The 15,077-nt window shown below is 41.7% G+C and overlaps 1 protein-coding gene across 1 annotated transcript in view; it reads right to left on the bottom strand.

Moving 5' to 3' along the window:
* RIMS4 (regulating synaptic membrane exocytosis 4) overlaps positions 1-15,077 on the bottom strand; it is a 348,985-nt gene that overhangs the window by 31,242 nt on the left and 302,666 nt on the right. The window contains exon 5 of the mRNA XM_069243543.1: positions 13,121-13,222. Coding sequence (XP_069099644.1) covers positions 13,121-13,222 — 102 coding nt within the window. The remainder of the gene's footprint in view (positions 1-13,120; positions 13,223-15,077) is intronic.

Below are 15,077 nucleotides of genomic sequence, written 5' to 3'. Positions count from 1 at the left end.
AACTGGGGGCGCTGGGCTGAGACCCCGTTAGTACCCACTACTACAGTAAATATGCTGATCTGAGTGCAGCTGTAAACTCAGACTCGCCCTGGGAACTGCACACTAGTGAAAGTTGGGGAACTCTTTGTTTGAAACGGTTAATTGACAGGATATTCTTGACAAAAATATTGGTGTGGATAGATTACCAGTCAACAATACAGAGGACCAAAATTTCGAGAAGGTATGTAGAAATAGGTAAGTATAGATTTACTATTCTTAACTCCATATTTACGTACCTTGAAGATCGATATGTTGTCGATGTATTTATATGCATAGTTATTCATAGTAAATCTTTGCTTACCTATAGAACCTTACCTTCACAATATATTTGTCCTTGATATTCTTAACCCCTTAGCTGCTGGGCCTTCCTCGCACCCCCCCCCCCCAACCCCCACCTCCCACCGCTGAGTCCTTTTTTGGCTATTTGGGGTAGTTCGGGTTTGGGCCTTCATAATTTCTTGTCCAAGTAAGTTATCCATGCCAAATTTGCGTCCTTTTTTTTCAACACCTTAGGGATTCTAAAGGTACCCAGGGTTTGTGGGTTCCCCATTAGGAGACCAAGAAATTAGTGAAAATACAGGTAAACATTTGGTTTTTTTCAGAAAAATGGGAAAAAGGTCTGTAGAAGAAAGCATGTGTTTTTTTTCCCCTGAAAATGGTATCAACACAAGGTTTGCAGTGCTAAATTCACCATCTTCTCAGCTCTCAGGAACAGGTAGACTTGAATCAGAAAACAACATTTTCCAACACAATTTTGGCATTTTACTGGGACATACCCCATTTTTACTATTTTTGTGCTTTTAGCCTCCTTCCAGTTAGTGACGGAAATAAGTGTGAAACCAATGCTGGATCCCAGGCAGCTAAACATTTCTGAAAAGTAGACAAAATTCTGAATTCAGCAAGGAGTCATTGGTGTAGATCCTATAAGGTTTTCCTACAGAAAATAACAGCTAAAATAAAAAAATAAAAAAATTGAGGTGAAAAAAACAGCCAATATACCGTTACGTCTGCTGGACTCTTCTGGTTGCAGGGATATATATGGCTTGTAGGTTCATCAAGAACCCTAGGTACCCAGAGCCAATAAAGGAGCTGCACCTTGCAATGGGTTTTCATTGTATACCGAGTGAACAGCAATTCATTTGGTGAAATATAAAGAGTGAAAAATAGGTATCAAGGAAACCTTTGTTTTTCCAAGATGGGCACAAGATAAGGTGTTGCGAAGCAATGTTTATTTGCACATCTCTGAATTCTGGGGTTCCCATACTAGCATGTGGATTACAGGGTATTTCTCAAATAGATGTCTTTTTTACACACTGTCTTACATTTGGTAGGGAAAAATGTAGAGAAAGACAAGGGGCAATAACACTTGTTCTGCTATTCTGTGTTTCCCTAAGTATTCTGATAACAATGGTATCTCACTTGTGTGGGTAGGCCTAATACCCGCGACAATAAAAGCATCATGGACACATCACATTTTTACATTGAAATCTGACGTGTTGTTTGGAAAGTGCCTAGCTGTGGATTTTGGCCTCTAGCTCAGCCAACACCTAGGGAAACCTACCAAACCTGTGCATGTTTGAAAAGTAGACACCTAGGGGACTCCAGGATGGGGTGATTTGTGGGGCTCTCACTGGGTTGTTACCTAGAATCCTTTACAAATTGCTAAAAAAACACTTTTCCCTCAGATTTCGGTGCTGCAAAGTTCTGACATCTGAGAGGAGCCACAAACTTCCTTCCACCCAGTATTCCCCCAAATCTCCCGATAAAAATGGTGCCTCACTTGTGTGAGTAAGCCTAGTGCCCGCAACAGGAAATTCCCCAAAACACAATGTTGAGACATCACATTTCTCCAATGAAAACGGATGTGTTTTTCCCAAAGTGCCTAGCTGTGGATTTTGGCCTCTAGATCAGCCGGCACTTAGGGAAACCTAGCAAACCTATATATTTTTGGAAAATAGACACCTAGGGAAATCCAAAATAGGCTTACTTGTGGGGTTCTCACCAGGTTCTGTTACCCAGAATCCTTTGCAAACCTCAAAATATTTGACAAAAAAAAACACTTTTCCCTCAGATTTCAGTGCTGCACAGTTCTGGAATCTGACAGGAGTCACAAACTTCCTTCCACTCACCTAAGTCTCCTGATAAAAATGGCACCTCACTTGTGTTGGTAGGCCTACTGCCCGCGTCAGGAAACGTCCTAAAATGCAACATGGACAGATCAAATTTTTACATTGAAAATGAATGTGTTTTTTGAAAAGTGCCTAGCTGTGGATTTTGGCCTCTAGCTCAGCCGGTACCTAGGAAAACCTACCAACCCTGTGCATTTTTTAAAACTAGACACCTAGGGGAACACAGGATGGGGTAACTTTTGGCACTCGTACCAGGTCCTGTTACCCAGAATCCTGTGCAAACCTCAATAATTGGTTAAGAAAACCACTTTTTCCTCACATTTTGGTGAGAGAAAGTTCTGGCATCTGAGAGGAGCCACACATTTCCCTCCACCCAGCATTCCCCCAAGTCTTCTGATAAAAATGGTACCTCACTTGTGTGGGTAGGCCTAGTGCCCGTGTCAGGAATAGATCACACAACGGTCAATGTTGGTCCTTACATGAGGGCAAATGTTGACCCTGGGGCGATCCATTCCAGATGCATGCACTAGGTAAAGGCACTCAAGTGGGGTAGCGTTTTTAACAGGACAGGTGGGGAAACATTTGGTGGTAGGAATTTTGTGGATCCCAGAATACTCCTGTAGTTTGTGTGACAGAAATGCAATAAAAAAGCAGTTTTTATTCAACATTTGACCTTTGCAGGGTATTCTTGGTAAACACAGTTTGGGAAATCCACACAAGTCAGACCTCTGTGGATCCCTCCGGGTGTCTAGTTTCCAGAAATGTCTGGGTTTGGTAGGTTTCCCTATATGGCCGCTGAGTCCAGGACCAAAAACGCAGGTGCCTGCCTTACAAAACCAGGTTGTTTTGTGATAGATAATTTTGATGTCTCCACAATACAATTTGGGCAGTGGAATTTGGGGCTGAACTAAATTGGGGAGCTCCCAAGAGAGCACTCTCTCTGTGCTTGCCGCTGCATGCACCTGCTCTCTGGGTTGGGCTAACCCGCTATTGTCCCGCTGCACAGACTGTGCTTGAGGAGGGACAGCAGGACTGTCCTCATCACCTCCCTCATCATCACTGGAAAAGGAGTTATTTAATAGGGCTCCTCCGACTGAAAAATCACTCCCAGAGTCTGTGCCACTATTCTATCTCTCAGATGCTGTCTCGGTATCTGCTGTCTCAGTCTCTGATCCTACGTCATAGCTGTCCTCTATAACCTGAGTGAGGGCTTCAGCCGCCATCATTCGAGATGCCATCTCTGCTATTGACTAAACTGTCGCTCTAAAACACTCGCCTATGCAGACAGTCACAGAATTGCTGGTGTGTGTGATACGTGCAACAGTAGAGGTCACCTTACCTTTGCTTCTTCCCTCAATCAGCACGTTCTCTCAAGACACTCAAAAAAAGACTATTACTTCACCTTGTCACATACCAATTGTCACAGTCTTTAGCACTTCTAGCGTCCAGTCCAACAATCATTATTGGTGTTCTCACTCCCATTACCTCCTCCTCCGATTCCCTCACTGCCACCAAGCAAAAGTGCCCTTCATCTCTCCATAACTCCCTCGCACATACATTTAATTTGCATTATAGCGTAGGTAATGGCTGGCTTTAGTAATCTACTCAGCTATTTACATAAAATGCAGATTTGATCTTTGCAGTAGGCATATAAACCTTCTGCGCTACTTTATGGCATTAAAACTGCCACCAGACAAAAGCCAGATCCTTTTGTAGCAGAAACATAATCACAAGTCTTTCCTTTTTATTACTGTCTAAAAGCTACAGTTGAAATGCTTCAGTTAAAGTTGAAGACGCAATCTGCAACTGCAAGAGAACTGGTTGTGAATATATATATATATATATAGATATAGATAGATAGATAGATAGATAGATAGATAGATAGATAGATAGATAGATAGATAGATATAAAACACTGCCGGTGCCAGGTGAAGGAGGAGATCACTCTTGTAAATATTGCAAAACAAAAAATTCACTGCACTCCACAAAGTCCAAAATTAGCATGTATTTATTTCAAAGCAACAACCACCAATGCGTTTCGACTCTCAAGGAGTCTTGTTCGCGGTAAGTGAGCCCTTTCTTTCTTTCACCTTTTATAACAAATATCCATACCAACCATTATGATTCATCCTGGATATTCCATTCAAGCAATTCTAATAAAAAATATATCATTACTGTTAAAAAAAGAAGATTAGTAATAAATTCCGATAAACAATATGCACTTAATTTCTTTTTAACGATTTCTGCTGAAACTTTTTAACCCCTTATCACCAGTCATCCAATATGTTCATATCAGTAAATATGTTCAGTAAATATGTTCTGTTTGTTGGTAGTTGAGGGCATTATTCAATAACATACTCCTTTTATAATCACAAGAGGGCATTACATTATGATATGAAACCTAGGAATATATGCTAGCTATGATTCATTTGATGTCTCAATTAGTATTATTTGAATTTTCGCCAGACCTCAATAATTTCCTAAGCTTAATGCTATAGCACTGAATAACTGCATTATTACACAAAATATTTTTTTCATCACAGCCATTCTTAAGCCCAGACAAAACCGGTCATCTCAATGTGAGCGAAGCCCACACCAAAGGGGTTAACAGGATATTTGGCCACACAAAATTGTTTTTTAAAAATATTTTCTCTAAATAGTGGTTGAGACAGCCTGTTTGCCTTTTACTTTGCAGGCTGCAACTCAGCCTGCTTTGGAAGGGGGAGAGAGAGTCATCTTAAGATATGTGCGATATGTGACGGTACCCAACTGCAAGAAGATGTCTGAAGGGTCTACAAGACCCACTTTTCCCCCTTTCAAGTACTGCTTCCAAGAGGTGCACCAACTGTAATTCAATTAGCAAACCACTGAGAACTTACAGAAACCCAGGTTGTGGTGGTAACTCATGTGCCCAAGTGGGAAGGGTCTCCCTTGAACTTTCTCCTTTGTGAATTTTAGTGACAGTTTCAGAGTGAGTGGGCAGTGATACTGCCATCTCTCAATAAAGCTAAACAATGTTTAAAAGCAGCCTTCTTTCCTTTAAGACAAATGAGCCTCTTTAAAATTTTTTACTTTATTTAAACACAAACACAGACATGGTCGTCTATTGACCTTTACATGCTACCATTCCTGTGATTGTAGCCAATCAGCCTGAATCATAATTTGTAAACTACGTTATGAGTACTTATTAGGTAAGTTTGATTGCAACCTACTCTGCCTCAGAATTTTCTTGGACCATCCTATTAGTACATAGTTCACAAAATTCCACACTGGTGGTAAAAAAAAATTGCAACCAGTTTTAATGGCTAGCGCAACGATACATCTGACCCTCAATGTGTTTTATTTAGTGCACTTTTGAGGAATAAATTAGTTCCCAAACATTGTAAAGCAAGAGGTCCACTGGAGGTACAATGATGCACCAAATAGGCCATAGCATGCGGTGTGAGAGAAATACGCCTCTGAAAAGGAGCCAAGTACACAGATAGCTACATTGTCAAGAAGGTCCTAAGACAGTGCTCTTCTCTACTTTTATTTCCTCTCAGATGTCACTTGGGGTTGGCTCCGAAATAACTCCAAACTTTTAGTCAACAACTTGAAACACTTAATGTGTGGTAAGCATTAAGGCTTTTCCCTGAAGTGCCAGAAATTACGCCACTGCACCACTAAGCATAACTTTCTATCCATTTGGGGTAAAAGCCTGTTGCAGGAGCACAGGAAAAATGTACACATATAAAATGCGAGTGGCTGCTGCTTGTGAGTTAGCACAAATATTTAGCACAAAATTGTTCTTTGTGCCCAAAATCAATGCAAACTTGCATTTTGTGTTATCATATAGCACTAAATGCTGGGATTGAGATTCACGTAAGTTTCCTGAAATAATATGTAATTATGCAAAGGGAACATACACACATTTCAAACACCCCAGGTGAACCAGTTTTCCTCATTTTATATCACATGACAAATAAAGGCATTTCATTTGATTGTATTGCAGTTTAGTGTTATATACAATGTGATTTGGTTTATCATAGTTTGCCACAGAATTTAAATCACGTTTTCTTTATCACATTTTAGAGAGGATGTTTTAATTGCCAGAGCAATGTAATACGTTTAATCATGGTAGTAACATTTATTAAATTCATAATAAGAAATGTTACATTTGGTAATACATTTAGATAATCAATGATGTTATTATACAGTTCATTGTGCATTTAATGATTCCGTTAATTATGAAATACATTATGAAATATATTTTCTTGCACATGTAGTTATAATTTAAATTAATGTTTGAAAATATATACAATAGGTATACTGTTTATATTCTGACAAGGAGACAGATCCTGGCAAGGAAACAACACACAGGATGACGTGGTAAGTACTGCATGGCTTCTTTGTCTTGGACCAGCCCTTGGAGGCTGTCCTCCAGTATATGTTAAGTGAGAGTATGAAGTAAATGGTGTGTATAATATTGGTTTCATTATTACTATATACATTATTATACCAGTCATACTTAGAAGATAACTTTTTCATGACCAAGTAGTACAACCTTTAAATTGTGACATAAAAAGACAAAGCATCCCATGTACTGATTGCAACTCTGGGACAATGTTCATCCAACGTAGAAAGACCACAATTCTATGCACAGCAGCGACAGTAAATGGTGTTTCTTCAATTATCGGAGTTCCAGTAATGGCTGTCTACCAAACAATCTGATAGGAGCAGACTTTACAGAGCGTTCACCAGGACAGACACAATTGTTTGATAAGTGAAATGTTTGCAAAGGAACTAGGAATTTTATTTAGAAAAACAGGCAACTGGATAAAGAAGATCTATTCTTCTCAATGCATCGCAAGTAAACAATAACATCTGAAGTGTGGCATGAGATGCAGCAAGCATTTAAAACAACCTAGGACGAATGAAGAGCAGACGTCATAGAATCCATAACATTATCGAATCCTTATCAATAAATGGTAGGAGTGTTTGAAGTAACATTCTGGGGACTACCCTGCAAAGTTTCTTATACCTTTGGGTGCCACCTTTGGGGCACCATACCATTTGCCAGTACCCTTTTGGCACCCCTAAGATGCTTTGAAACCTTTTTGACATCTAAATTATACCAGAACTTTACCTTGTATCTCCTTGTTACAAAGACAATTAATCTTGCATAAAAAGAACATATAATGTTAAAGAGACATCATTCACTGTTTGGGGTAAACCTGTAACCTCAATTTCAGGGAGTATGGGATCCTTGTTTCACTTGAGTGCAGTTGATTTATTGGTTTCGACATGGACAGCACACACGTCCTGAGCTTAGAGAAAGATTTTGCGTTATCCTCCGTAAAGTGCTCAGATTTCATTGACTACAGAGAGGCGATCAAAATCTCTCTTAATGAGACAAATTCCAAGTGGATCTGAAGCTCTTAGTGGACAATAATTGTATTGTGTGTAGCTACTGAGACATACTCTATCTGAGTTTGAAAGCTAAGATGATCCATTACAGAAAGTTGAGAAATGCTGCTTGTAACCAACTGGCATTATCAGAGAAACTTTTATAGTGGGCACTCATATTGGAATAAACAAACTTGAAGTCAACTGATAGGTTGCTGCCACATTTAGGATTATGACATTTACCACTGACACCCTGCCTAAGAAGAAAAGAAGTGGAATTTGTGACAGAGGGCAGATGTACAAAGCCCTTTTGCATTTCTTAACTGTCCGAATCGGTATTTTGGGCCATTACCAAGTCAGTGGTAGTTGTATCTCCTAAATGCCCAAGTCGCATTTAGGAACTGTTTTGTACATCAGAATATGAATCTCAAATAGGAAATCCTTAGTTGTGATTTCCTATTCTGGGAATCACAAATTGCGATTTCATAAGGGCCTTTGTACATAAGAAAAGGCCGTTTTGCATTTCTTAACGGTCCGAAATACCGATTCGAACTGTTAAGAAATGCAAAAGGGCTTTGTAAATCCTGCCCATAGAGTTTAGGAGCATTAGTTAATTCTACCTCTCTGAATTTGTAGGTACCTGCACTAACGTTTGATTTGGAGGGCATTTTTCAAAATGTAATCTTTCTTCTACACTGGCTTACATTTGAAAGGCACAAATGAGGCAAGATTCGACTGGTAATAACAAATGTTCTGTGTTCCTACAAGTATACCGAGTGTGAGTAGGCCTAGTGCCCACAACAGGATATGACCCAAAATGCAACATGGACACGCTCTAGATTTTGGACCCTAGCTCAGCCGGCGCCTAGGGAAACCTAGCCAAGCTGTAGATCTTTGAAAACTAGACATCTGGAGGTATTCACAGTAGGCTGACTTGTGTGGTTCTCACCCACATTTAGTTACCCAGAATTCCTTTGCAAACCTCAAACTTTGACTAAAAAAACTATTTTCTGTGATGGAAAGTTCTGGAATCTTCAGGGAGCCACAAACTTCCTTCCTCCCAGCATTCCCCCAAGTCTCTTCATAAAAATGGCACCTCGCTTGTTTGGGTAGACCTAGTGCCCATGACAGGAAAGGGCCCAAAACGCAACAAGAATGTAGCACATTTTTCCAGCCAAAACTGACCATCTTTTTCCAATGTGGGTAGCTCTAGATTTTGAATCCTATTTCAGCTGTCCCCTAGGAAAACCTAGTCAACCTTTAAATTTTTGAAAACTAGACGCCTGAGGGAATCCAGGATGGCATGACTTGTGTGGCTGCCATGAGGTTTTATTATGCCCCCATCTTCCTGTCGGGGGGACAAAAAGACTGATTTTGCCAAAAAAATATTGGGCAGAGCAAAAGTCCTTGCCCAAGGGGCCGCTCCCTCTTCCCTGGTGTCTAGTGGTGGGTTCCTGCTTGGGGATCACCCTCCTGCGGCTATCTCCAAGCAGGGATCCACTAGGGAAGGGTACCTTGGAAAGGGGAGATTCTCACCTTTCCTTTCCGAAGATACTTTTCCTGCTTGCTTAGGTGCTCGGGAGGCTGGGAAAGCCCCCTGAGCACCTAGGCAGAGAAAGTGAAATGAGACGATTAGTTCATTTCACTTTCGTTTTCAGTGAAAACACGCTGATTGTAATGTCACTGAAAACAAAAAAACATCCTCAGGAGATGGGGAAGCTCTCCCCCAGCTCACGAGGCCGTTTCTTTCAGTAGGAAATCCCTTGCTGCCCACAAGTATGGCACATACCTAGCCATAAGCCTACACATAGGTTTAGAAAGGTTTGATCTATACCTGATGTCCAGGATAACCATTAACGTTGTAAGTATGAAACATTTGGAATATTACCATGTAAATGTATTTTTTGCATCCATCATAAAAATCTGATATTGATTAAGCCTTCGAGGACCTGGGTTGGACAACCCCTAAAATACACTAATGTTGGTAGCCATGTAAGTAGCTCATTCTTTTAATGGGTGTCACCCAACAGAATATTGTTAGATGCATCTTGCTTGAGTGAACCATGAACACATCTAACCAAATATCATCTGTATGCACTCATACACCACTCACTTGCATGCAGCTTGATCGTTGGCAACTGCATTTCCTAAGCTACCTTTCACCCAAGTACATTTACTTCCTCTTTTTATGTGTGCACTTGTAGACCATACTCTCACCCGTGAGCACCTAGCCTCATCTCACTTCTGTGTACATTCCATGGTCGGACCTGCATCCTCTGCCGTTTCCCCTGCCACAACACACGTCTCACCCCCCTCAGCAACACCCAGACCACTAGATGCGTAATGCTAGCTACCCACCATCAGTTTGCTGCACCCTCCTTAACACTCGCTCACTCTGCAGACATGCCACCAAGGTCTGGGACCTTACTGACACTCTCGCCGCTGGCACTGTCTTCCTCACCGATACCTGGATCAACCCTGCTGCAGCCCCTGACCGCCGCCGCCATACCGGCAGGATACAGAATCACCTTCTGTGACTGCCTCGACAAGTCAGGTGGAAGAATCAACATCATCCACAGAGCTTTCATCAAATGCACCATCACCACAGATGACACCATCCCACCAAAGGAAGATCTCAACTTCAATATTCAAAAGGACGAGAAATCCACCAATAGGGGAACACTTCATATCATCCCCCAGGAGCTCGAACCATCTCCTGCAATCTCATCACTAATTTCATCACTCCCCTCACCATTGTCTCGAAGGACTACATGTTCTTGGCCAACCGCAACTTCCACCGCGACGACATAACCTACCTTCACCTCCTCGACAGCCTGAACAATATCAGCCTCACCCAACACATACATGAACACATGCACACCACAGGACACATGCTCAACCTCATATTCACATACAGTGAGCACATCAAATATAGTCACACCACTGAACTCAGACGACCCGACCACTCATTCATCCACTTCACATTCGCGACTGCTATACCCCCTGACAAAACACAATGCCACTCGTCGCAGCTGGAACAAAGCCTTAGAGACTGTATGGGTTAACACCCTCACTATCACCCCATCCAAACACCAAAATAATGTGAACCTGGACGTCAGAGGCTTCAACACTGGAACCACTCACTGCATTGACCTCATCGCCCCAATCAAGTACAAAGAACACAGAAGTTCCACCAAACAAGACATGCTGGTACACCAAGGAACTCTGGACAGCCAAGCGCTACTGCAAGCACCTTGAGAGAAGGTGGTGCACCAACATAGACCCAGCCGACAGAATCACCTACAAATCAGTACTCAACCTATACCACTGCCAACTATGAAAGATGAAGAAAAAGAGCCCAGGAAATACACATCAAAACTAACCCCAACGACAGTAAGTGGCTCCTCTGTATAGCCAAGGAATTCACTAACCCCAGAATTGCAACAAGCAACATCTCTCTCACTCAGGATCTATGAAACAGTCTTGCAAATTTCTTCTATCTCAAAATTGCCAAAATCTACAGAAACTTCAACCCCAAAATCAAGCCTGAAGACTTTTTCAACAGCCATACCAGACACACATGACCATCACAAGGCGAACCACCTCACCACTCAGAAGATCATCACCATCATAAAATCTATCCCCTCAGGGGCCCCATCCGACCCATGCCCCCACCACATCTTCAACCAAGGAGCTTCCAGGACCAGCCTCAAACTTTACACCCTACTCAACAACTCACTGGATTCTGCCACCTTCCCAGAAGACTGGAAGCATGCAAAAATCAATACCCCACTGAAGAACCCTTTGGCAGACCCTCCTAACTCAGCAACAACAGGCCTATCTCTCTGCTTCCTTTCCTGGCTAAAATCATCAAAAAAGCCATCATCCAACAAATCACCATCTACCTGGAACACTATCACCTCCTGGACGATGCCTAATCAAGGTTTTACATCAACCACTGCACTGAGGCAGTCCTAATCGCGGCCACAGACTGCATCTGGGTCCTCCTCAACAAAGAAGAGACAGCCGCCCTTATCCCCCTTGATCTCCCAGTGGCCATCGACACTGATCAGGAAATTTCTGCCTATTACTATTTGAATCCCGATGGTCCACTAATAAACCAGGAACACCTCTCTGAATTGGTAAATCTGGGTCTGATTCTTTATTTTTGCTCAGAATTTCGTCCAGAGTTTTCAGCTGCATAAAGCAGCCAAAAACCTTGGGTGAAAATAGAATTCTTATACAACCAATACTACAATCAAAATCAAGTGACCACACATAATGTGGGGCCTACTTGGGTGGGCTGCCTGCCAGTGAACCGCCAGTGATGGGGTACCGGTTACCCCATTGACTTGTAAGCCAGACCACAAAGAACTAAAGGGCATATTTATACTCCAGTTGAGCTGAATTTTTGTACGCAGATATGGTGCAAAACTAACTCCATACTCATATTTTGAAGTTAGGCCCGTCTAACATAAAAATATTGGAGTTTGCACCACTTTTTAGATGCATGAACCTACCTTGCATCAATGAGATGCAAGGTAGGCGTTCCCATCTAAAAAATGGTGCTAACCCCATAGCCCCATATTTATCCCCCCATGCAAAAATGACGCACAGGTGGGAGGAGGGGCTAAATAATGATGCAAAGCTTGCTTTGTACCATTATCTAACACTGGGTCAGACCAGGCGTTAAGGGGCCTGTGGACTCATTTCCATGGTTAAACACCATAGAATGGGTCCACAGGTGCCCTCCTCAAGCCCCAGGAACACCCCCACCCACACCAGAGGGACACCAGGGAGCATGGGGGACCACATCCCAGGTAAATAGGTAAATAGAGTAAGTATAGGTCTGTATTATTTTTTATTTAAATGAAAGTGCCATTGGGGGCCCAACTTGGGACCCCTTGCATGGCACAGGGTGCAGTGGCCAGCCCAGGGGACCGTGGTCCCCTGGGTTGGCCACTGGGGTGGTGGGCATGACTCCTGTCTTTTCTAAAACAGGAGTCATGTGGTATGGATGGTTTTGCATCAGAAAATGACGCTCGGCTGGTTAGAGGCCAATGTCATTTTTTGGTGCAAAACCCCTTCTCCCATACCGCCACCCCCATCCGGCTAATGTTTTTTTTTTTATGGTAGCCCACCCTTTGCACTGGCTTGCACCATTCCATAAATATGGCGCCCGACTGGAGCTCAGGAATGGGGCAAGCCAGTGCTAAATTTTTGGGTGCAAAACTGTGTTTGTGCAGTTTTGCATCAAAAAGTATAAATATGCCCCTAAAATGTTTCCATAAGACACAATATCCATCCTCAGGGTCACAGCACAGAAACCAGTTACTTAGTTAGCACTTGCCGTGTACTGTTTATTTCAAGGTATAAGACAAAGAAAGAAAGGTTTGCCTAAAAGTACCAAAATACAGTGCAGATTTAAAAAGGTACTTAACTTAATGATTTTTCACATTAGTGGGATTATATATATTTTTTATCATGACACCACATTATAATCATTTATGTGTAACTTATGCATCCAATTAAACATTATTCTTTGTTAAAGGTGCAGTTTGCCATACCTGGGGGCGTCCTAGAGCCAACCTTAGCTGTCAGCCCACGGGCCTGGATAATCTCCACATCTAGTTGCCCATTTCTCTCGAATAAACCAATCTCAACATCACCTGACGTCAGAAATAAAAGAATGATAAATATTAGAATTGGACCTGAGATGTACAAGTTACTAGGTTAAAAAGCCATTACAAAATAAGAAGTACAACATGCCTAAACAATTGTAGATTGTTTTAGAGAAATTACATGCTTCACAAAACCCTTTCAGCACAAGTGACTGATTGGTTCTGCGGTACATTTACTGATACTCGACAAAGATCTATTGAGGTTTAATGACCCAAAAACTGGGGCCATATTGGAAGAGTCGATGAGCTGTGCTCCTTCTTATCCAGTGCAGTTGTCAAGGCATTTCTCACCTCATTTAGACTTGTGTCCACTTAACATGAAAGGAGAATCATCCACTACTTTCACCTTGCCCTTCATAGGCCCTGCTGCATGTTAGAGAAAGGTAACCTACGAGAAACGTAAAGGCAGGACATTCTTTCCTCAGTGTTTGTACCCTTACTCAAATGATCCCTCCAGTCCTGGAATCCCTCCTGTTTCTTGGCGGCCTGGAGAAGGTGGTGACTGGGTGTATGGTTTTATAATCACATTCGAGGAGCTGATTGTTTTTTGAACTGTGCTAGGAGGGCATAATTTTCATTCTCCCTGGCTGGTTGAGCATCTGTATCTCTTAAAAAACATGAGCTACCCGTAAATTGACACGAACATGGGCATAAACATTGCAACACGGTGGTGTTTTCACATAGAACAACAACAACAGCATGTGACCATTCATAGCCTGAATAATTGTAGCTGTGGAGGATTGTATAACAATACACCAATCTCTTCACCATATTGGACATTTCTTTTTCCTTTGGTTTTGGTTGGTTGGTTTCACTTGGGGTCCACCTGTTTCATTACTCAAGCAATCTTTTTATCCTGATGAAATTGATGAATAAATATTTTGTTTGATACTGGTTGCCAAATCCTTGTCGGATTTTGTTAGACAGAATGGTTACTGTCCTAATTGAAAACGTTCACTGGTTGATTCAATGCAGAATGTTCTGTTGTATTCTTTCATCTTTACGGTTTGTAAAGGAGTTTCACATGAGCAGTTGTGCATGTCGCTATGGTTTAGCATTGGGGTAACATCTGAAGTAAGTTTACAGGTTGCCCTTGTTATACTATCACAAAATGAAGAGCAGAATCACAGCCAGAAATTAGAGCATTATTGCTTTTTTAACAAATGCACTCAGCTAGCTGGAACTGTACCACTAGGTTTAATTAGAAGTGGTGTGGACCGTAATAAGGAAATATCAGATCATATTTCTTATATTTCCCCGTGCATCACGTTGCCTGCCTCCTACTTGAGATAGAGCTTCATAAAGTAAGAACGGTGTACAGGAGCTAGACAGTCAGAAGGGGGGGTAATAGTGAAGCAGTTTTAAAGGGGGTGTTATTTTCAAGGCCTGGCGCTTTTTCAGTTTTTTAAAAATGTTTAACGCCTGATTCATTTGATGTAAAATGTATTTATAGATTTTAACGGACGTCTCTTCTGTTTTTCATGGCCACTAATGTGCTAAAACCACTACATGGTACAAAACACTATAGCTGCCATTTTTTACAGACCCCCAAGTTGGGGTACTAACTTATTTGTGAAGTGGAAAGTGTTCCTGTAGGACCTCATCTCCCTGATCAATCTTGAAAAAAGGGTTTCTGGGAAAGGTGGCAGTGGTCTACGGGATCACTGACAACTCGCTGTGATGCTGCCATCTCTCCGTGAAACTTTCTAAAAAACGAAAAAATTTTTTTGAATACAATACCATTTCCATTAGGAAAATGGTCTGCATTAAAAAAACTTTATTTAAACACAATCACAGATAGGGTGGCCTGCTTAGATGTGTAGGCCAACATCCCTGTGATTGA

This window comes from Pleurodeles waltl, chromosome 7 (genome assembly GCF_031143425.1).
Source record: "Pleurodeles waltl isolate 20211129_DDA chromosome 7, aPleWal1.hap1.20221129, whole genome shotgun sequence".
Taxonomy (NCBI): Eukaryota; Metazoa; Chordata; class Amphibia; order Caudata; family Salamandridae; genus Pleurodeles; species Pleurodeles waltl.
This window is presented reverse-complemented; position numbering and strand designations above follow the sequence as displayed.